The 22,604-nt window shown below is 42.2% G+C and overlaps 1 protein-coding gene across 1 annotated transcript in view; it reads left to right on the top strand.

Moving 5' to 3' along the window:
- Nucleotides 1-22,604, top strand: part of ADAM28 (ADAM metallopeptidase domain 28) — a 76,080-nt gene that overhangs the window by 36,102 nt on the left and 17,374 nt on the right. The window contains exons 5-14 of the mRNA XM_053366739.1: nucleotides 2,789-2,865; nucleotides 4,176-4,368; nucleotides 6,195-6,257; nucleotides 8,582-8,653; nucleotides 12,065-12,234; nucleotides 12,754-12,838; nucleotides 16,139-16,269; nucleotides 19,551-19,728; nucleotides 21,022-21,111; nucleotides 21,995-22,190. Coding sequence (XP_053222714.1) covers nucleotides 2,789-2,865; nucleotides 4,176-4,368; nucleotides 6,195-6,257; nucleotides 8,582-8,653; nucleotides 12,065-12,234; nucleotides 12,754-12,838; nucleotides 16,139-16,269; nucleotides 19,551-19,728; nucleotides 21,022-21,111; nucleotides 21,995-22,190 — 1,255 coding nt within the window. The remainder of the gene's footprint in view (nucleotides 1-2,788; nucleotides 2,866-4,175; nucleotides 4,369-6,194; nucleotides 6,258-8,581; nucleotides 8,654-12,064; nucleotides 12,235-12,753; nucleotides 12,839-16,138; nucleotides 16,270-19,550; nucleotides 19,729-21,021; nucleotides 21,112-21,994; nucleotides 22,191-22,604) is intronic.

Here is a 22,604-nt window from a genome sequence, read left to right as displayed (position 1 = left end):
AGGGATTACAGGAATGTGGGAAATTCCCTGTGGCAATGTTGTAGATGTTCTGTCTTTCTGTTCATTAAGTAAGAATTACACATGACAAGTTCTCTATTTTTAACTATTGTCTTAACTGTGGTCAGCAAAGTTCTTCTTTGACATCCTCACATGATGCGCAGTCAAGCTGCTGTTGAGCCAAATATGTTGTAGGGAGCAAAAGACTGCTGTTCACTGGATGGTAGCTATTGTGGGATAATGTGAGGTCTTTGACTGGGCCAGCATTTGTTGCTGCTGACACTAGCAATGTGTAAAACTTGCTCTTAAATTCTGTGGCTGTTCCAGCCTTTTTGCATACTTGCATTGCACTTTACGGAGACTTTTTAGGGGAAATTGGTGCTTCACAATTCAGTCACAATGCATTTAGTGGATTACATTCTTCCACATGAATCTATTTACCCACTAGTTTGAGAGACCCTTCTCCAGGTGCTCCTAACTTTGGAGTTTAGGCAAGTGGCCAGCAGGGAGAGGGGACCTCTTCATTGGGCCTAGTGGCCTTTTGGGTCACCTCCAAACATCAGCTTTCAGCAGGGAGGGGAAAGAACTCTGATGCTGTGTGAAGTGTGCAGTTGCCCTTACTTCCTCTGCAAGAAGATCAAAGGGAAATATCTCCAGACTTTAGTACCTTGCAAAAATCTGGAAAAAGTAACCCATGCATTTTGCAATTGAAATTGCAATTGCATCCCAAAAATGACACGCATGTTTTCTGACGTTTGAGGCATTTAGATAGTTGTTAGGCAGGGTGTGCAGCTCTGATATTCATTGCATTTACCGGTATTTGCATTCTGAGGCTGGGATCACAGAGTTCTTTTTGCTTTTGACACAGTCAGGAGAGAACAAGAGTGTTGGAGAACTTTCTTTTACAACTTTGTAAAAAAACCAAAACAAAAAACAACAACACATTTTCTCCATAGAGAAAATAGAAAGTGAGAAGAGTTGTAAAAAAATATGTTTTTTTTTAATGAATATATATCTTTGCTGATATTCTAAGTATTGGTGCTGACATTTAAAGTCCTAAATTGCTTCAGCTCTGTATATCTGAAGAAGTATCTCCACCACCATTGTTCAGTCCAGACACTGAGGTTCATCTCTGAGGGCCTTCTGGAAGTTCCCTCACTGAGAAAGTGAAGTTACAGGGAACCAGACAGAGGGCCTATTCTGTAGCTGCACCTGCCTTATGGAATGTCGTCCCATCAGATGTCAAATAAATAAACAATTTTATGACTTTCTATAGACATCTGAAAGCAGCCCTGTATCCAGAAGCTTTTAATGTTTGATGTTTTCTTAATCTGTTGGAAGCTGGGCGGGCTACAAAACAACTTCTTCTTCTTCTTCTTCTTCTTCTTCTTCTTCTTCTTCTTCTTCTTGAAATAGCTTTGTGTGTGTTTGTGTTAAGGGTGTGTGATTGTGAGGCAGTCTAGCACTTTCCACTTTTGCATCTGGTCCCATCCACTACTGGAAGGTGGCCCCTGACAGCTTTCCACTGGAGTAATGCAGCCCTTGGTTTGAAAAAGGTCCTCCATCCCTACACTATACAGTCCTGGCTCAGTTGTACAATGCTGTTCCTGCTCATGTCCTTCCTCTCCTTCCTGCCACCTCCCAGATACTTGTCCACAACAGCATACTGTATGTGTGCTTTTCACAGCAGGAGTGCAAAATTGCAGATATTCATGGCTATCATGTCATGTCATATTATGTCATCATATGATATAATGCAACTTCCCATCATACTATGCCATATATGTCATGACTTTTTAGATTGCTTTGGCAAAAGTCAGTGGAAGTTAATGGGAGGCTTTCACACATTTTACTGGGTGCATAAGGAGGCTTCTTTAGATGTAGCTTTCGAGTTTGTCACTAGCTTCATAGCAATGTTTTATTGCAGTCGAGCTTGAATGGGAAAACAAAGAAAATGGCAGCCCTATGCCAACAGGGCATGCAGATAAGTGGTGGGAAATCTGAACCAGCTGGATCTGCCAGTTTTAAAGCTGCTTTGTGGTTAGCAGCCAGCCAGTAATTCCCTTGGACCCTGGGTGGCTAAGCTTCCTGTTTTTAGAAGCCTGTGTACCAACTGCAGGCTTTGCCTATATTCAGAGCAGCTCTCGTATCTAATTTCATTTCGCTTTTCAATCTTTCTATGCATTTCTCCTGCTCTGGAGGGTAGAACTCAAACCCATGGCTTCAAGTTACAAGAAAGAAGATTCTGACTAAACATGTATGCTCCCAGTACGTTTCCAAGCACAATTCAAAGTGTTGGTGTTGACCTTTAAAGCCCTAAATGGCCTCGGCCCAGTATACCTGAAGGAGCGTCTCCACCCCCATCGCTCTGCCTGGACGCTGAGGTCCAGCGCCGAGGGCCTTCTGGCGGTTCCCTCATTTAGAGAAGCAAAGCTACAGGGAACCAGGCAAAGGTGTATCTTTGGTCTTTGTTGGATGCCGCCCAGAGTGGCTGGGGAAACCCAGTCAGATGGGCAGGGTACAAATAATAAATTATTATTAATATTATTATTATTATTAGGAAAAAACTTTCTGAGAGTGAGATCTGTTCAACAGTGGAATGGTCTCCCTCGGGAGATTGTGGACCCTCCTTCCTTGGAGGTTTTTAAGCAGAGGTTGGATGGCCATCTGTCAGGGATACTTTAGCTCAGATTCCTGTATTGAAGGGGGTTGGGCTAGATGACCCTTGGGGTCCCTTCCAACTCTACAGTTCTTTGAGTCTATCAGTGTGCTTCTCTGTCTCTCCATACAGGACCACTGCTATTATGAAGGTTACATCCAAAATGATACTGACTCTACAGCAAGCATCAGTGCATGTCGTGGGTTGAGGTAAGATGGGTCATTGCCATTTCTTGACATTGTTTTTGTTTATACTCTGATAACTCTTTGGAGCTATATCTGATGGGGGCGGGATCAGAGGGGGGGATGATTTCTTCAGGAATGCCTTGTTGGGTGGAACATGGTAGCTACTTTCTACCAGGTCAGATGATTTGTCCATCTAGTCCAATATTGTCTGCTCCAACTGGCAGCAGCAGTTGGAGAGGTTTTCCCCAATTCTTTCAAAACTGGAAATGCAAAGGATTGAACCCGAGACCTTCTGCTTGCTATGGTCCTTCCCAGCCACAATGGCAATTAAATGTAGATATAGAAGAGCATAGGAACCTGCCTTCTTCCAGGTTGGTAGAAGCCCAATATTCTTTATGCTGACTGGCAACAGCAGAATTATTTCCTCTCACCTGTTACCTGATATTTTCTTAACTAGACAAGCCAGTGATTGAACCTGGGCCCTTCTCTGTGCCCTGCCACTGAGCTATGGTCACTCTTAGATGAGTCTATGTGTATTTTCCAGATCTTCTATCTCTGAGTTGTGATATTATCCATGGCTTGAACCAGGAACCTCATGCTCTCAGGTGGGGATTTAGCTCAATGAGCTACCCAGGACTGCTGTTTGTTCTTGGTTCCCAGGTCCATTTTTATGCAAGGGAAGGTTGCACAACATCCACTTCTCAAAGCTATGGACTGGTATGATATAAATATTAGGAATCTGGCCACCTTAAGAACATAAGAGGAGCCTTGTTGGATCAGACTGAAGGTTGATCTAGTCCAGCATTCTGTCCATGCAACAGGGGTCAACCAGATGCCTCTTGGGAAGGATTTGAACACAATAGGACTCTTCCTGTAGCATGGCTATCAAAGCAATATTCGTAACTTGCAGGGATGCTAGGTTGGTTAGGAGAGGCATGTACTTCAACTCTGAGTTGTGATCTCGCCCCCTTAAGGCCTGATGCGACACCAGCCTGACTTGGATGTTGCAGGAGAAACAGGCTGCATGCAAACTATACATTTAAAGCTCATGGCACATGTATGGCATATATGAAACCTTAATCAGGCAATCTGAGTGAAGGAATTGTGATCCTTAATTCTGGTCTTGGAAATAAGTAACATTTTATGCATTCCTGCATAAAACTGTTGATTTGGTAGGTATAACATTGGGTGCAGAAAGCTAGAGCAGGAGAGATGTGAGGAAATACAGGAAAATAAGATCCAATGTGGTTTCAAGGGGAATTTAGAGTAGAGGAAACGGCTTAGTAGTTGATCTTCATCAACTTATTTTGAAGCGGTCTTCTCATGTTTTCCAGAGGGTATTTCAAGAGTGGTGGTGAGAGGTATCTTATCGAACCTCTGAAGCTCTCAGACAGTGAAGCACATGCAGTCTTCAAATATGATAGCCTAGAAAAGGATGAGACCCCCAAGGTCTGTGGGGTAACCAACACCACTTGGCAATCAGAAAACCCCACCAGAAAGACCTCCAGGATGAGCACAAGCGCAGAAGTAAGTGGGGCATAGTGGATTCATTCCCAACATTTTAAATTGCACTGTTTGTTTTCAAATGAGTGAATAACTGCAAATGTATTTAAATTTAGTACATTAATAATTGATTCATGTTAAAAAACCAGATTACTATCCCATCCGCTCTTACAAAATCTTAAATCAGCTGCTAGGCTTAAAAATAGTCAGGTGTTTTTGCCCAAGAGAGGAGTGTGGGAGAAAAGCTTGGATAAGAATAAATAATGCAATAAATAAATAAATAAATTCTCTCTTGATTTATTCTGGAAGTCTGGCTCGATGATGGCAATTAAATTCCATTGGTGTTTGAAAGAAAAGAAACCTAGTTTTTATTTGAAAGTTTGTCACATGCGAACCAGATGACAGTTTTGCAGAGCTGGCAGAAAAAGTGTCATTGACATATGATGGCAAACACTGACATGTTCAGTGCTGTTGAGGCTGGAAATTGGGAGAAAGGGCTAAGAGACAATTAATACTTGCATAGTGACTTGTGCAAATTAAATTCATAGTTCTGCTTCTACAAATATTAGCCTGACCACAAATGCAATATAATGTGCAATGTAGAGCTCAGACCAAAATTGAGCTAAGCCATACTGCTTGGATGTTGATTGATATTGAGATGTAAGTTTCATTTGTATAGTTTTGCATATTTTCTGCTACTGTGTTGAGATGGGTATGTTCTCCTCAGATCACCTTACATTATTTCAGAAATTATCTGAGCTTTTGTAAAAACAACACACACACACACACACACACACACACACACACACACATATATATATATGGGTAGCCACTGTTTCTGTCCAGTAATTCATTTCATAATGCAAGTCCTGAAAAATGGAATCTTTACATTCTGTACATTCAAAGATTTTAACAAGCTCTCTAACCTTATAAATGTCTTATCACACACAGCCAGCATTACCCAAGGTTTATGTGCTTTAACCAGGCTATAAAACAGCAATCCTTAGTTTATCAGACGATCCAATGTTCCTGTGAACCAGGGCTATATAATGGGCAGCCAGACCCAAAATAGGCAGCTGAAGGGAGATCAGAAATAACATTTAGGCAGTTAAAAAATCCAAGTCATGCAAAAGTTAAATTATGTTAGGTGATCTAAAAAGTGAGTGATGACCATGTAAAAGAGTAAATTAAATGGTCCAGGCTCCCCTACAATCCCAGACCTTGATCAATCATACACGTTTTTCTTCCTCCCAAATACACTTCCCATAAACACGATTGCTACTCTTTACTAAGTAGTCACCAATGTTTCTAAGATGACGCAAAAACAAGTTTAGAACTTGGAGACCCCTTTCCCAACAAGGCATGCGAAGTTGTGATGGTGATTCCAGAAACAGCCAATATGATGTTCTTCACAGGGACTTTATAAGGGAAATATTTAAAAAGAGAGAACTCTACCATTTAGATTTATGTATAACTGTAATGGGAATCAGCCACATATTGACCTCAAAGTGGTACTTAGGAAGTTAGTATTCACAACCCTCCCAAGACTCTCTTCACTCTTGATGTCAAATTCTCAGTTCTGAGGATTTTCTGACCAAGAAACCATGTATGCACACACACACAAAAACAAACAGGTGTGTTGTAGCAATGTGTGCATTGAGAGTGAATTATAATCACGTTCCACTGGGCACTTCAACATTTTCCTTTTACAATAATAATAATTTATTATTTATACCCTGCCCATCTGGCTGGGTTTCCCCAGCCACTCTGGGGGAAAACCCTTTTAAACAACCCTGCCATGAACTTTGTGTGGAAATTCCGACCAATCTCCACTTTCTTGTTCCCTTTAGAAGCAGGCATACCTGAAGGCCAGGAAATATGTTGAACTTTACATAGCTGTAGACTACACAGTGGTAAGTATCCCAAGGAATGCTTTTCTTCTTAGTTCTTTTGAAGCATTCACTTTACAGTAAGGTTACCAGATTTTTTTCAATGAATCCAGGAACACTTTTCATCTTCCTACTAAATAGATGGATTTTGTCAGGGGAGTGATTTGTAAATCCAGGGACTGTTCCCGGGAAATGGGGACATCTGGTAACCTTACTTTACAGGGGGAGCACTGCAGTATGTGAACTGCCCTGTTAGACCAGACCAAAGCGCAAGGTTCCTGCTAGTCTTGCATTTGCTGTTTCCAGTTTCCAGTTGAATATCGCTGAGAAGCTCAGAAGGAGGGCATGAAGGTGATGGCCTTATATTGTTATTTGCCCGCAGCTTCTTATATTCAGATGTATATTTCTTCTCAACATGGAGAATACATTTAGCTATAATGCATAATAGTCATTGATTGAGCCAGTTTTCCATCTTTTTCCTCAGTGGTAGCAAACTCCACAAGATAAACCCTATTTGGATATTCTTTGCTCCTGTGCCCATACTTGAGGTTGTGCTCACCCCCCTTATGTGTACACAAACAGTGTTAACTTCTGAAATAATAATAATATCAAAGGAGGTGGTGGAAGGTCTCTCCAATTGCAGATTTGGTGTTCTGCTAACGCTTTTACAAAAGGGAACAGCTGGTCTTGTGAAAAATTAGAGGAAATTGATATTGTGCTGATGTCATTTAATGATGCCATTTGTTGTTACTTCCTTCTAACCACGGTGACACCATTTCACTACCATATGTAGCTACAGCCTTGGAGGTGATGCTTCTTGCAAGAATGGAAAAAAGTCATTTGAATGAACAAAGTTTACTGTGTTTCCAGTCTACTGTAAAGTCACTGCACAATTTCCCATATTTAATGAGAAGCAGCTGACCACAATTACTGAGAAGCAGCTAACCTCATCAGTTTCATTATCATTCAATGAGTTTTCAGTGAAATCCAGAACTTAATAAGGAAGATGCAAACCTGATCTTTGTTCTGCAAATATTTATCTGCATGTTACTGAGGACTGTAGGCGCAGCCACAATATGCATTCAATTTAATTTAAAACAGTTTCCAATATCTTTAATTTCCCTGAGTTAGAGATCATTAGTAGTTGGGAAGACGGGTGAGATATTAGATAGATAGATGATAGATAGATAGATAGATAGATAGATAGATGATAGATAGATAGATAGATAGATAGATAGATAGATAGATGATACATAGATGATAGGCATTATGGACAATTTTTATTTTTATTTTTTTAACCCAAGGGGATTTTTAAATTTACATAATTTGGGGAACTTTACAGTTTAAAGTAACACCTTGCATTTCATGTTTTTGTTCAACAAATTCTTGAAATGTATTGGGGTTTGTTTGTTTTTTAATGTGCACGTAAGTGACATTGCAATGGTCATTAGCTATACACAATAAAAACCTGACCTACAGACTGACAGATAAAGGAATTTTTGTCCTTTGCATAAGGTACCACAGAATGCCAATTTCACAGAAAAAACAACAGTGAACACTCACCCCAAATTACATAGAATCATAGAATTGTAGTGTTGGAAGGGACCACGTGGGCAAATCTAGTCCAACCCTCTGCAATGCAATCTTTTGCCTGACATGGGGCTTAAACCCACGACATTGGAATCTCATAAGTTAAGAATCCTAATACATAGACATCAACAAAAGGTAACCAGTGCTTTTTTCTGGGGGATACAGGCATTTGCATACCCCTAAACATTTTGTGAATCTAAGTTTGGCCTCATTGAGGGGCAGTATTTCAATACGAGTAGGAAAATGAGAGCACCCCTAAACATTTTTTTTTACAAAAAAAGCACTGAAGGTAACTAACACCTCCCCAAAAAAGGCATCCCCAAGGAACTAAAAAAATTGGGAGGGGCCCTGATGGGCTTCAAGGGGGGTGTCTGAGAGTGCTCTTGTGCCCACAGGTGCCATGTTGGGGACCCAGGTTTAGGAGGTGAGCGTGTAAGAATCCACTATGAAGAACTTGTCATAGGTTGTAAGTTGTCAAAAAAGCATTTTCTTCCTATATGTAGGTTCAGAGATTCTTTTGCTACAGCAAGGATGAGTTAAATGCCTTCCTCTTTCCCTGTAACCCAGGCATCCCCAACCTGCAGCCCTCCAGATGTTTTGGCCTACAACTCCCATGATCCCTAGCTAACAGGACCAGTGGTCAGGGATGATGGGAATTGTAGTCCAAAACATCTGGAGGGTTGAAGGTGCATGCAGTGTAACCTGTACCCCACTCTGCTCAATCTGTTATTAATACTTTCATCTTTTTCTTTTTGCAGTTCAGGAAGTATAGCCGCAATATGACTGGCATTAGGACAAGAGTATTTGAAATAGTCAATTACATAAACATGGTAAGATATAATGGCAATGACTCTGAGTGAACAATAGTGAGGCGTAGATATGTTTTAAATGTTTTAAAACATATGTTTTTTTAACCATATGTTTTAATATGGTTAGATTGGTCTCAACTAGGGCCAGGGCCTTTTCAGTACTGGCCCCGACTTGCTGGAAAGCTCTATCACAAGAGACTAGGGCCCTGTGGGACTTGACATCTTTCTGCAGGGCCTGCAAGACGGAGCTGTTCCACCTGGCCTTTGGTTTGGACTCAGTCTGACCCTTATGTTTCCCTCCCCTTATGGTCTTGATTTATCAGCTACTTTTAAAATGAGGCTGCATTTTAAATTGCATTTTAACCTGTATTTAAATTGGTTTCCCCCCCCCTCCCCCCTATTATGTTTTTACTGTGATTTTATTGGTGTTAGCCGCCCTGAGCCTGGCTCTGGCCGGGGAAAGCGGGGTATAAATAAAAATTATTATTATTATTATTATTATTATTATTATTATTATTATTATTCTGCATTAAATTAGCAATGGTCAGAATCCTCTTAGCTTGTTTCTCTCTGATTTTTGCAATTAGTGTTCAAAAACTGGGCATTTAAAATTAGAAGAACATTTCAAATTTCTATACAAATCACTCAGTTATTCAATGGAAATTTTTCTCTTATTCAACAGACTTTTCATTGCATGTACCTCAACACTTCTTTTAGGTGCATGTGAAGAAATCTTGTTTTACACTCTGAGCTGACAAAATGATGTTTGATTTGAATACATCTCAGCATTACTAGATGAACAATTTTTATATTCCTGACCAGGTAGTTATAGAGCACAGCAACATCACTTATTACAGAGACGCCCACCTTTTGTATTCTTAGGAAAGAAGTGCAGGGCCTAGAAGTATATTTAGGAACAGGGAGAAATTAAATTCAATTTGCATTTAAAGTGAAACCTTCCTAGCAATTACAATACGTGAACCAAAATGTAGCCATCTTTCAAAATTCATACTTTTGCAAGGTTTTGCAAGACGGAGCTGTTCCACCTGGCCTTTGGTTTGGACTCAGTCTGACCCTTATGTTTCCCTCCCCTTATGGTCTTGATTTATCAGCTACTTTTAAAATGAGGCTGCATTTTAAATTGCATTTTAACCTGTATTTAAATTGGTTTTCCCCCCCTCCCCTACAATTTACAATTGTAAATCCTACAATTCCTCCAGCCAAGGAATGCGTATAGAAATGCACATGTACATTAAAGTGTACATTCAAATGCAAAGAGCAGTGAACACAACATACAAAAATGCATTATATTAGGGAAAATTGCATTGGAAAAATGAGTGTATTAGGCAAAATTGCAGACAAACTTTATGTATATTCGGAAGAATTTGCAGTAAAATGCTGATGAATTCAGAAACTGATATGGAAATGCGGTTAAATGAATTTAAGATTGGATAATGAGAAACTGAGAGATGCTGAAATTGACAGATTTGCAGATCCCTAATTTTAATGCCCTCACAAAGCGTGTTCTCCCTCATGGAGAGCATGCATTGCGGATGGGGCTGACGAGACACTTCACTGTTGCTAGGCAAAAGGTATGGGCATTCTTTTAAGCAGGGGCGGGCTGTTACTGGGGAAATTTATATTGCCATTTATTGATTGACAGCCCTATTTGTTAAATACATTGCACGCAGTGACGAACTTCCTCTTTTAGCTGCCTGCTTCGGATCACCTGCCCTCCCTTCCCTAATGTTAGGCTGTTTGCTTGACCTTGCTATTGCCTGTCATGGGGTCGTCTGCTTTGGGGCAGGGGCCCGGTAGGAATTTTGTCCATTTGGCTGATTGGCTGGTGTCATTTGGTTTTGCCTACTGTGTAGCAAATTGTCACAACTTGTAAGGTTGCGGTTAGGCATTGGTTTGGGAATTGGTTGGTGGAGGGGTATGGATTTGGCTGTGCCTGCCCCTCCAAATTTCTGCTGCTGCTTCAAGGGTTTTCCGTTAAAGGAACCCAGGGGCTCGCCATGCTTTTGTCCGAACCCCCTGGCAAGGGGCTAGGGCCACGCAAGCCCCTGGGAGCATTCTGGGGAGAGGTGACGCATGTTTCCCAGTCCCGTCTCTCTCCCCAGGTGACTTACCCTTCACGGGGGGTGAGAATGTCAGAGCTGTCCCCGTGCGGGGTCAGTTAGTGCTACCAATGCCTAAGCAACCACTCACATTGCTGTAATTTGAATAAAGTTGTGGCCAAAATTATGCCAAAAACCTTAAACAAAAATTAAGTGTCATTGTGTTTTTATTTGGGGTGTCTTGGGGACCTCGACGCGCAAGTGCATAAAACATTTGGGAGTAAGGGTTGCCCATATGTGTTCTTCACGGTAACATTATTTATATATTTATGCATGGTTATATTTTGATTTTTTTTTAAATATTTCACATGTATGTTACAATATCTGAAAATGTCATGCAACATGAAGTGTGAATTATCTTTGTTGCCTACAAACTATAATAATTCTTTACTTTTGTTAAAAAACCCACAACTTGATTGAAAGTTGCTTGTGGTACATACATCTTTGCACACTGTTGCTTGTCTGTGATTTTGTTGTTGTTGTTTTAGGCTTTTGTTTGGGGCTTTCAATGGAAATTTTATTTGGTTTCAGGAGTCTGTGGAAGCATTTGTTGATTAACCCTTTCTCTCCCCTTCTCAACCCAATCCACCCCACCCCACCCCACAAAAAACGATGGCTGCTTTTGAAGAAAATAATACACAAAGAGATAAGAACCTTGGGCTTGCCTCCAACTAAATCCTACAATGAGTAGACACATTTGAATGAATGACCATAACTTAAGCAATTTTCATCAACTTAAGTGGGCCTATTCTAAGTAGGACTAGTATTGGATACAATCCTGGAACTTCCGTATCTCTTTTAATGTTGTCTTAACACCCTGGTTAGGAACGTGGGTGGCGCTGTGGGTTAAACCTAGGACTTGCCGATCAGAAGGTCGGCGGTTCAAATCCCGGTGACTGGGTGAGCTCCCGTTGCTCAGTCCCTGCTCCTGCCAACCTAGCAGTTCGAAAGCACGTCAAAGTGCAAGTAGATAAATAGGTACTGCTCCCGCGGGAAGGTAAATGGCATTTTTGTGCACTGCTCTGGTTCGCCAGAGGTGGCTTAGTCATGCTGGCCACATGACCCGGAAGCTGTACGCCGGCTCCCTCAGCCAATAAAGCGAGATGAGCGCCGCAACCCCAGAGTCGGCCACAACTGGACCTAATGGTCAGGGGTCCCTTTACCTTACTAACACCCTGGTTTCAAAGTATATATACAATTTAATCTGCTCCAAGTTGGGGTGAGGAGTATAAAATCCATTACCAACTTTTCCCTAAGGTATTTCTTAAGGTATTTTTGTGTGTTCCCTGATTACAGTTTGTTCTCCTCATAGGTTTACAAAGCCATAAACGTTCATGTAGCATTGATTGGCCTAGAAGTTTGGTCTGATGGGGATAAGATTGATGTGAATGAATCTGCGGGCAGCACTTTAGACCGGTTCTCAGCGTGGAGGCAGGCAGTTCTGTTGAAGCGGAAAAGGAACGATAATGCTCAGCTTCTCACGTATGTATCCCTGTGGCAAAAGGTTGTGGGCAGAGGTGGAGTACCTTTAGTGAGCCATATGTTTCCAAAGTTTCAAAAATACTTCCCCCGAATGCTGTCAAGAGTGGTGGGGGTACCGTTGCCCCCAAATGGCCTCCTCAGTTTTTCACCAGCCCTTTTCTTCTGGGTGTCATTGACATGGTACTGGAGTGGGGGGTGAGGGGGGATGATACACCATATTTTCTGCAACATTTGAACTTTTTGCTAAATTTGTGGGAGGGTTCAAATAACCTCTGCCATTTTCAGGCTGCAGGATGAAAAATGGGGGTTCTGGCAAAACTCATTGATCCCTACTTTTCTTGCATGTGCCTTAGTTCTGAGATAGATTGCAGCTGAAATATTAATAGTCTACAACTCCATTGGGAAGAATTGCCAAAGGCTTATTTGCCAAATGCAGCAATAGATTCTATGAATGATAGAACAATGGAGTCTTTCTGAATGAGATCTCACAGTCTGTTCTCTATCCCTCCTTTCTTTCAGAGGAATTGACTTCAGTGGACCAACAGTAGGACTGGCCTATGTTGGAACCATGTGCAACCCTGCTCATTCCTTGGGAGTTGTTCAGGTTTGTGAAATTAGAGAGGAGGAGGAGGGAAGAACATTGGGTTGCAGGCAAGGAAGGCTTATAAAATGGCATTTCCTTACTACAAACATAAACCAACTTATCGGCTGTGGCTTCCTCATCCTGGGAACTAGCTTTTGCATGTGGCTGAGTCTTAGGAATTTGTTGTTTGCACGGCTGAGTTGGCTTAGAGTGAGAGCAGACTTTGCTCATTCTGTTCTGGGATGCTTGAGGAACTCAATTCCTGTGAATTCCAAAGTGAACAGACCGAATCCACACACCCCGTGTTAATTGTAATGTAATTATTCTTCTGTTTTCACATTTCACTGATTTTTGAAACACACATCTCCGCTCAAAAAATATGCCCAAATGCTTTAAAATGTGTATTTAGGATAAACCACACATAAGCCAGGGATGCGGGTGGTGCTGTGGTCTAAACCACAGAGCCTAGGACTTGCCGATCAGAAGGTCGGCAATTCGAATCCCCGCAATGAGGTGAGCTCCCGTTTTTCGGTCCCTGCTCCTGCCCACCTAGCAGTTCGAAAGCACATCAAAGTGCAAGTAGATAAATAGGTACCGCTCTGGTGGGAAGGTAAACGGCCTTTCCGTGTGCTGCTCTGGTATGCCAGAAGCGGCTTAGTCATGCTGGCCACATGACCTGGAAGCAGTTCTGCAGAGTCATTCGCGACTGGACTTAATGGTCAGGGGTCCCTTTCCTTTACACATATTCATGTGTAAATCCACATTTACTGTTGCTCCAGAGCAGGGTTAGCCCATGTGGCCATGCTGGCTAGGATGGATGGGAGCTGGAGCCTAACCACATAGGGAAGTTACCACATTGACTCCCCCTACTCCAGGAAAAAAACAGAACTAGATTAATGTGTGGAAGTTGCAAGGGAGCAGATTTTGGATAAGTGTTAGTAGAAGGAATGGCAACTGTTATTTGACAGTGGAACAGGCTTTCCAGAGAGCTAGTGAGTTCAACTTTGCTGGAGGTAATTACACAGAAGCTGGAAAGGGGGTTGGACTGGATGACCTCAGGGATCCTTTCTACCTCTAAAATTGAACGATGTAGGCTGCCTCGAACCCTGTGGAAGGAATGACCAATGCCAGCAGCTGAATGGCTGTGAATTGTGGCCTGTGGGGTGCTTGGAAACTTGTTCCACTTTGCAATCTGAGGCAGGGAGCAACAAAGAGGTTTCTCCTCAAGCCTTTGGTGGGTCACCACATGTAGCTGTTCGGCTGTGTCAGCCTTGGAAGAAGCTCACAAATTCTGGAGGCCTAGATCTTGCTGAAATATCCTGGGAAGGAAACAGAAACACAACCAGCCTCCACACATGCTGTTGGAGCATGCCATGCATGCTGTTAGATTATTAATTTCATTTACTTTTCCCCTTTGCCTAAACACTTTGGCCTGCCTGAAAGCAATGTAAATTGGAAACAGAACATATGAATAAATAAGTTACCCAGAAGCAGCTCGCCTGGCAGGGCAGAACCACAACCCCAGCTTCTTGGTGACACCATTACTGCTTCTTCCCTAGAGGGAGGGGGGAACCCTGGTGAAGCTGATCTGGTACACCAGATAATTTGGGCAGCCTTCTAGGGGGATGGGGAGGGATCGCAAAAGTGGGTGGAGCAACAAATATAAATTTTTATCTTTGGATAGTGGGCTAGTTTCCACATATACTCACTTCTGCACAGATCTATACATTAAGTAGCCCTCTCCACCCACTATCTAGACAAACAAGAGACATTAACAAAGATCAAGGACAGGTTGTAGCCAAGCAAAAGCACTCGGCTTTTTTCCAGCTGGAGCTCACTGGAGCTCACTCAGTTCCGGCACCTCTCAGGTGGGCACCATTGCCATTCTAAAAGAACAAAGATGGTGTTCATGGTCAGTTCTGGTACCTCTTTTTCTTGAAAAATAGCACTGCAACGAGGGTGCAAAGTAGGGCCAGTCAGGGGCATGGCCGGGGGGGGGGCATGTGGCCTGAGAAGATAGAGAGGTCTGGGAGGCTGTGTTTGAACCCTGGGTCTGATGTTCCCCATCCCTTATCCACTGAGTAGCCGTAGGTCTGTCTAGTTCAGTATTGTCTACGTTGACTGGCAGCAGCTGTCCAGAGTTTCGGAGAGGGGGCTTATCTCCACCCCTGTCTGGAGATGCCAGGGATGGAACATGTAACTTTGCCCATGCAGGGCATCTGCCTTCCAAGCAAGTTGCAGCCCTTTCAAAAATGCTCTCTTGCATGTCATGTATAAAGAGAGAATAGAGCTGAGCAGAAATGTTTCCCCCCCAGATTTGCTTTTCCATTCAGAAGTGGCCATTTTGGGGGGGGGGGTCAGAAACTGTTTTTCTGAAATATTTTAGTGGTGGCAGCTGCTCCCTCCCCTCTGTGCTCCTAGAAGGAGTATACATCACAATATAGTTTTATTCCAAGGGCAGAAGTGTGGAGGGGAATTGGCAGCCAAGGGATCATCAGCAGAACCACCATGGCCACTTGCAGCAGTGATAAAACTATGGGTTTTATCCAGTGCTTATCCTACACAGAAAAGATCCATTGAAGTTAATGGGCATGGCTAACTTAGGCCCAGCGGGACGCGGGTGGCGCTGTAGTCAAAACCACAGAGCCTAGGACTTGCCAATCAGAAGGTCAGCAGTTCAAATCCCCGTGACAGGGTGAGTTCCCATTGTTTGGTCCCAGCTCCTGCCAACCTAGCAGTTCAAAAGCACATCAAAGTGCAAGTAGATAAATAGGTACCACTCCGGCAGGAAGGTAAACGGCGTTTCCGTGCACTGCTCTGGTTCGCCAGAGGCGGCTTAGTCCTGCTGGCCACATGACCCGGAAGCTGTATGCCTGTTCCCTCGGCCAGTAAAGCGAGATGAGCGCCGCAACCCCAGAGTCGTCCGCAACTGGACCTAACGGTCAGGGGTACCTTTACCTTTAAATTTGTTGTTGTTGTTTAGTCATTTAGTCGTGTCCGATTCTTCGTGACCCCGTGGACCAGAGCACGCCAGGAACTCATGTCTTCCACTGCCTCCCGCACTTTGGTCAAACATCTTTAACTTAGGCCCCTTAATTTTTTGGCAACAATTCCATTTTTTTTAAGAAGTGAAAAAATAGCTGCTATTAACAAACAACAGACCCTTGAAAATGCCTAGATTTTCTTCCCTCCCTCCACCCACCCCCAGAGCCTAATATTCACTCAAAATTTCATTGAGCTTTTCTGTGCAATGCTAATAACCACCATCATCTTCTGTTTCCTGGAAGACTAACAATAGGTCAACTATTCTCCCTTCTGCAGGATCACAACCCAAACCCAATTGCTATTGGTGCAACCATGGCCCATGAAATGGGGCATAACTTTGGCATGAATCACGATGCAAGTTTCTGTAAGTGCAGTTCTGGATCATGCATCATGGCGGCGCAACTCAGGTGAGTCCCCTGAACCTGCCAGAGGCGTCTCGCAAAACCTGTGGTTGCTTTGAATGCAATTGCTGCTAAACAGTTCTGAATTAATAATTCAACTATGTTGCACGGGACTGTTGCCAGGATGGTGCAGTTATCTGAAAACTCTGCTGGAGAGCAAAAGTGCTGAACCCATTGTCTGCTGAAACTAGCACCTGCTTCTTTATTATCAGAGGAGAGATTTAGTTAAACTGGGCATAAAAACTGAGTTTTCTTACAGCCAAGTGGTATATAAATTTTGTTAAAAAAATAAAATTAGAGAGGGCAGTCTTGAACTGATAAATGGTGGGAGTAGAAAGGGTTAAGCAGCCCTCTCCACATGTTTCTTCCACTTAAAGTGGCAGCACTTTGCAGCTGCTTTTTATTTTTTAAGAAAGTTGAGAGACTGTTAATGCATTCCTGACTCTCTCAGTGAAATCAATAGATCACAGAATTTTGTTTGCTGGCTGATTGATGTTGTTGTTTTGCTTAGGCTCGGAAATAGGTCTTGCTAGACATTGCTCTATTGCAGACTTCTGCTGTCTTTTGTGTGAGCCTCTTGCAGCCTTGATAGAGCGTGCAGTTGTTTGGGAAGTTTCTGTACTTGCTGCAAAAAGCCCAGGGTGCTCATTCCCTCATGTTCAGGGAGTTATTTAATGGAAGTTGTGCATCATATGCAGTTTTAATATGTGAAAGGATGTCTTTGGTGTTTCACACAGAAGCACTTGCTTCAAGAATGTCTGCTTTTCTCCAACAAGCAAGTGCTGAGGTTTCTGGTGCAACTTTGTTATGACCTTAACAGAAAACCACGTCTGGTTGTGAGTGGTTTTCAGTAGATCCCCTTTTGCTTTCATGGTGTGACTTGGTGACCATTGCTCACCCACATTCCTCTCCCCCTCCCTCTCCCCCTCCCTCCCTTAATATGTGCTTTCCGAAACAATAGAAACATCCTTTGATATTTCCCCCCCTCTGAATTCAGCCACGCATTTCTCAAGTCAATCAATGTGTATAGAAATGCGTATGCTAGTGTAAAATCTGCACAAAAATGCTTATATTGGCAAAAATAACATACAAAAATGTATATAAACCTGAAAAATTTACACTAAAACGCTGATGAGTTTTCATGAGGACTTCTAACATTAAAAAAATGAGAAAATGATGGTGAAATGTGGAAAACTGAACTTAAGATGGGAGGAAAATGAGAAACTGAAAGAAACAAAAATTGACAGATTTTCCCATCCCTAATCTCTATTTAAGTGTTCCTTTAAGACTAAGCAAATTATTTCACATTGGGGCCAAATTACACATTATACTGGAACTGTGTGCATGATTTTTTTTATTTCTGCAAATGCAGCCATGAGGTACAATTTAGATCAAGGCCATGCATGGGAGGTTTATCATGCACCCAAATCAAATCCTTGGAGCTTTTCTTAGCCATGGAGGGGGAAAGCAGAAAACTTATATTTTAAAGCCAACACATCTTCCTCTTCAAAGCTAATAGCAGGTCTGAAGGAGCAATTTGTATTGGGGCCATGATATTTCAGAGAAGAGTTAGATCGTTCTTCCTCTAGCCATGGCCCTGATAAAAAACAACAGCTGCTTTTAAAAAAAGAAAATTACATATGGAATTCCAAACACAGAGCTTTAATGTAACACATAGCTTGGCTGCTAGTTTGACCAGAATAAAGCTTTTTCAGATGAAGTGACTGAATAATAATAATAATAATTTATTTATACCCCACCCATCTGGCTGGGTTTCCCCAGCCACTCTGGGCAGCTTCCAGAAAAATATTAAAATACAATAAGGACTGCATATTGACATTACATATAAACCCCTTAGCAGTTTGGGACCAGTTTATTTGTAGGATCACCTTACCTCATATATGCCCAATTGACTGCTTAGATCTGCTGAATTGGCACGGTTACAAGTAACCAGGACCTTTTCTCAGCCAAAACTCACCGGAACTGAGTTCCTGCACCTCTTAGGTGGGCACCATTGCCATTCTAAGAGAATAAGGGAGGTGTTCATGGTTTCTTTTTCTAGAAAAATAGTACTGCAGATAACACTCATTCTATACTTGAAAGAAATCAGCCTTTTAATGTGGCAGGACCTACACTTTGGAACTCCTTGCCTGTTGACATCAGGCGCCTGCTTAAAACATTTGTTTAAGGCAAGCCTATCCAGAAGTACCCTGCCAACCTAGCAGTTCGAAAGCACGTCAAAGTGCAAGTAGATAAATAGGTACCACTCCAGCGGGAAGGTAAACGGCGTTTCTGTGCGCTGCTCTGGTTCGCCAGAAGCGGCTTAGTCATGCTGGCCACATGACCTGGAAGCTGTACGCCAGCTCCCTCGGCCAATAAAGCGAGATGAGCGCCGCAACCCCAGAGTCTGCCACGACTGGACCTAACGGTCAGGGGTCCCTTTACCTTTTTTATCCAGACATACAGATGTTGGCATGTTTTGATCTTTTACTGTTAATTTTAATTATATTTCACATGTTTTAATTACTTGCCTTTTGTACTGTTTTATTGATAAATGTAATATCTCTTGTAAACTGATTAGAGGCTTTATTTTTTAAAAAATGGATGTGCATTGAGCAAATCAGTTGCAGTCTTCCCTGGTGACTTCTTGATAGAATGCACGTCTCTCACGGGCATGAACATTGGTCACCAAGTCACGCTGTGCAAAAAGGGATCTTGCATAATACTAGTGGTAAGCAGAAATAGGTTTCTTAGACGTCTATACAAAATTCTGCAAGAAAACTGCACCATAGAGTGAGAATTCTTGTCCTGACTGTGGTCTTAGGTTTTGGTTCTCATCCAAAATACAGCTTTCATTGTATTTTTCTTTTCTTTTTTAAAATGACTATATAACCTGGTCTTAAGACTTGTGCAGAATCTGTGAGAACTGGTTGTGACATATTGAGGGGAAAGGTGTGTTTGCATCTTATATAGACTCGGGGTAGATGTGGCCAAAATTGACACATTAGGAAAACAAAATTTGCACCACTCTAGTCTATCCATTCATCTGCTGTGTTTCCTAAAGAATTTGAGTGAGTTAGTGATGATGATTCTTTGCTTATTTAGCACTATAGGAAACTACCAAGCCACACTATTTAAATATCTGTCCAGCTGGTTCTTATATATTAGAAGACTATTGTGGCATTAAGCAATTTATTGATTCCTGCATTGCATTCTACCACTGCACTATATTATCCCTCCCAATTATTGGCTAGAATAGTTTCCCGCATATCTTTTCATCTTTACAGCTACAAAACTCCCCGGGACTTCAGCTCCTGCAGTTTGCAGGATTTTCAGAAATACATCATGGACCGGACCCCATCCTGTATAACTAACATGCCATCTCCAAAAGATATCATTGCAACCCCAGTCTGTGGGAATGACTTTGTTGAAGAGGGAGAAGAATGTGACTGCGGCTCTCCAGAGGTATCTGTTAATGAACTGCTGTGAAAAGGAACTTGTCAATGGGTGGAATTCTTAACAGAATCTTATGGCTGTTTCATGGCGTAACTGGGTGCACTTTCACATTAAAAAACACATGGATTGGCAATGCAAGATATCAATGTACCAATGTCCCAATTTCAAATTTGGAAATTTTAATTTTGAAGTGAGGGTTGCAAAAGTTCCTTAAAAAATATTATTAATGCAGATAGAAGTGGTGTATCCTCTGTTTGAAGGAGGAGGGAAATGCAAGATGATACCAAACTGGAAAAAGAAAATGATGTGTGAAGGGAAATAACTGCAATTTGGGGGGTTGGGCAGGGGGGTAGTTACTCAAGCCTAGCATCAGCAGCCAGAACCTGGGCAGCTGCCCTCACCCTGGTTCTGAGACAGGGCCCACGGCTATTGACTTCTGTCCTGGGGCCTCTGAGTTACCATTTAAATTTTCCACAGTGCTCCTGCCGTAGTGTCACTTGGGCGTTGTGGGAATTAGCCACCCGCTGCTCTCACCACTTCTGTAAGGCAAATCCACTGATGTAGGAAAGAGTCCATCTGAGGATACGTTGCTGAGGACCCCATCAAACCTGGATCTTGCCCTGGGATAACTACGTAGCAGCAGCAGTGCCTTTCCTTTTCCTTTTTCCTTTTCCTTTTCCTCTCTCCTTTTTCCTTTTGCCAGCACAAGACCAAACAATGCACCTGGAATGATACAATGCCATGATGTAGTATCTTTCCAATAGGGCCTTAAAGTAACAATGTGGTAACTACTCATTAACTGTTCTGTGGGAACATAGAAGAAGCACTGAATATGGCATTGGGTGCTGAACAGTGAACATTTCAGATTATGTTTTCAAATGAGAAGCCAGAGACCTGCTTTGAGCGTGATTTGCAATTGGCAGGGAGAGGGTGACAGTCTCTTGCATAAACCCATGAGGAGCTAGACAGAATAAATTATACAAAATAAAAGGGGGGAATATTATGCAAATATACTTGGTTTGCACAATTTATGCAGATTGCAAAATTAAACTTTTCTTGACACCTCATTTAAATTAGCTTAGTGCAGAATTTTCATTTTTCATTTTGACTTTTTTTAACACCAAAGTCACATAGCTCTGGTTAAATACGCATCTGCCTTTCAGTTTACGATCATTAGTATTTTAGATGAAGTGTGCTGAAGAAATACTTTCCTCCTTTATTAGTTAACCATCTGAAAAGATACTAATTGGAAGAGATCAGGCAAAATTAAGTTGATAATACAGGACTGTTCTTGGTTTTAAGGAATGCAAAAATGACTGCTGTGAGGCTGCAACTTGTAAACTGAAGCCAGGTGCTAAATGTGGATATGGGGACTGTTGTGAAAATTGCCAGGTAAGGCTTTGTTCCCTACACTGAAAATAATACCTCTCAATCTTGCTGCACATTTGTCAAATGGGGATGTAATCTCTGTTTCTCTCTATTGCCCATATTGATAGCAAGCATATTTATATTCTTTCTGGGTTGCTTTCTAAAGCTTAGTTGAAACTTATTAACATGTCTGCACAGGAATTAGTGGGGAGGTTGAGTAGTTCTGTTGCCACGAGAGGAATGGACCTCTTATGGCAACCTCTTAGTTCTGGTAAGTAACACAAGTTGAAAATGATGGTCTCCACTTATGACATGAATTCCATTGTGGCTTTCAGGCAATGTAACACTATAAGTTGTAGCCAATTAACTTTACTCAGACTAGATCCAGTGAAATTAATGGACCTAGGTTAGCCATGTACATTAATTTCAATGGGTCTGACTTAATGTTGGATACAACCCTATGGGCTCAGTCGGGAATCCAGGCTATGTCTGGACTTGTCCAGATGACCTGTTTATTGAGCATTCATTCTGATTTGTTTGTGGAGAGCTTATAGAACAATGAGCATTCATACGTCTTGATGCATTTCCCTGCCTCTTTCCTAATTGAAAAATAGTTCTTTTCTTGTTTAACAGTGGATTTATTGCAGTAGAGCACTTTAATCCACATTGACTTTGTGAAACTAAATTTTCCAGTATGTGCTTGAATCCCCTCCCACAAACACTGAGGGTCTCGTGGGAACCCCTGGAGCAGTTCGGGTTGGGATCCTTCCCTGGTAGGTAGCCAGCAAGGCAGATGAAGAGAAGGCTTCACTGTAGACTGGAAGAACCATGATCATTTATATTTGATCTCCACTGCTAAATATGATAAATAATGAGGGATTGGATGACCTTTCACTTTCCCCTACAGATTAGAAGAGCAGGCGCTGTATGCCGGCCAGTGAAGCATGACTGCGATCTACCAGAACTGTGCACAGGGACCTCTCAGCAATGTCCGATGGATCGCTTCCGAGTGAATGGATTCCCTTGCAAAAATAACGAGGGTTACTGCTACATGGGGAAGTGTCCCACTTTGCAGAACCAATGCATTGCACTTTGGGGGCCAGGTGAGTGAACCCTGGAGTTACTGAACATCTAACTTGAAAGAGGCTTACAGATTTGTTTTGTATTCAGCGGAACTTGGTCTTTCCTGCTGAGCCAGAGCTCAGCTGAGGCTACATTGGTGTAATTCCTTCACTGTAGCTCAATCAGGGCTCAGCTGCCTCTGCTGGGACTCATCCAGGAGAACCGAAGCTGGTGTGACTCCCTGAAAAGGGGTGGGATGGGGCAAGGAGAGACTTACACCTATTCCAAACCTCTTTCAGCTCAGCCACATCACCTAGCAACACAGCAGAAAAAGGACTGGTAAAAAGTTGTGCCTTGTGATGTGCCCTTGGCTTGATCCGGCACTGTGTTGTGCTCACGTTCTGCTTTTGCGATTCATACCATTATACTGCTACATGCTGAAGATTTTATTTTAT

This window comes from Podarcis raffonei, chromosome 15, assembly GCF_027172205.1.
Source record: "Podarcis raffonei isolate rPodRaf1 chromosome 15, rPodRaf1.pri, whole genome shotgun sequence".
NCBI lineage: Eukaryota > Metazoa > Chordata > Lepidosauria > Squamata > Lacertidae > Podarcis > Podarcis raffonei.
The sequence above is the reverse complement of the archived record's forward strand: the minus strand, read 5'-3'. Positions and strand labels throughout refer to the sequence as shown.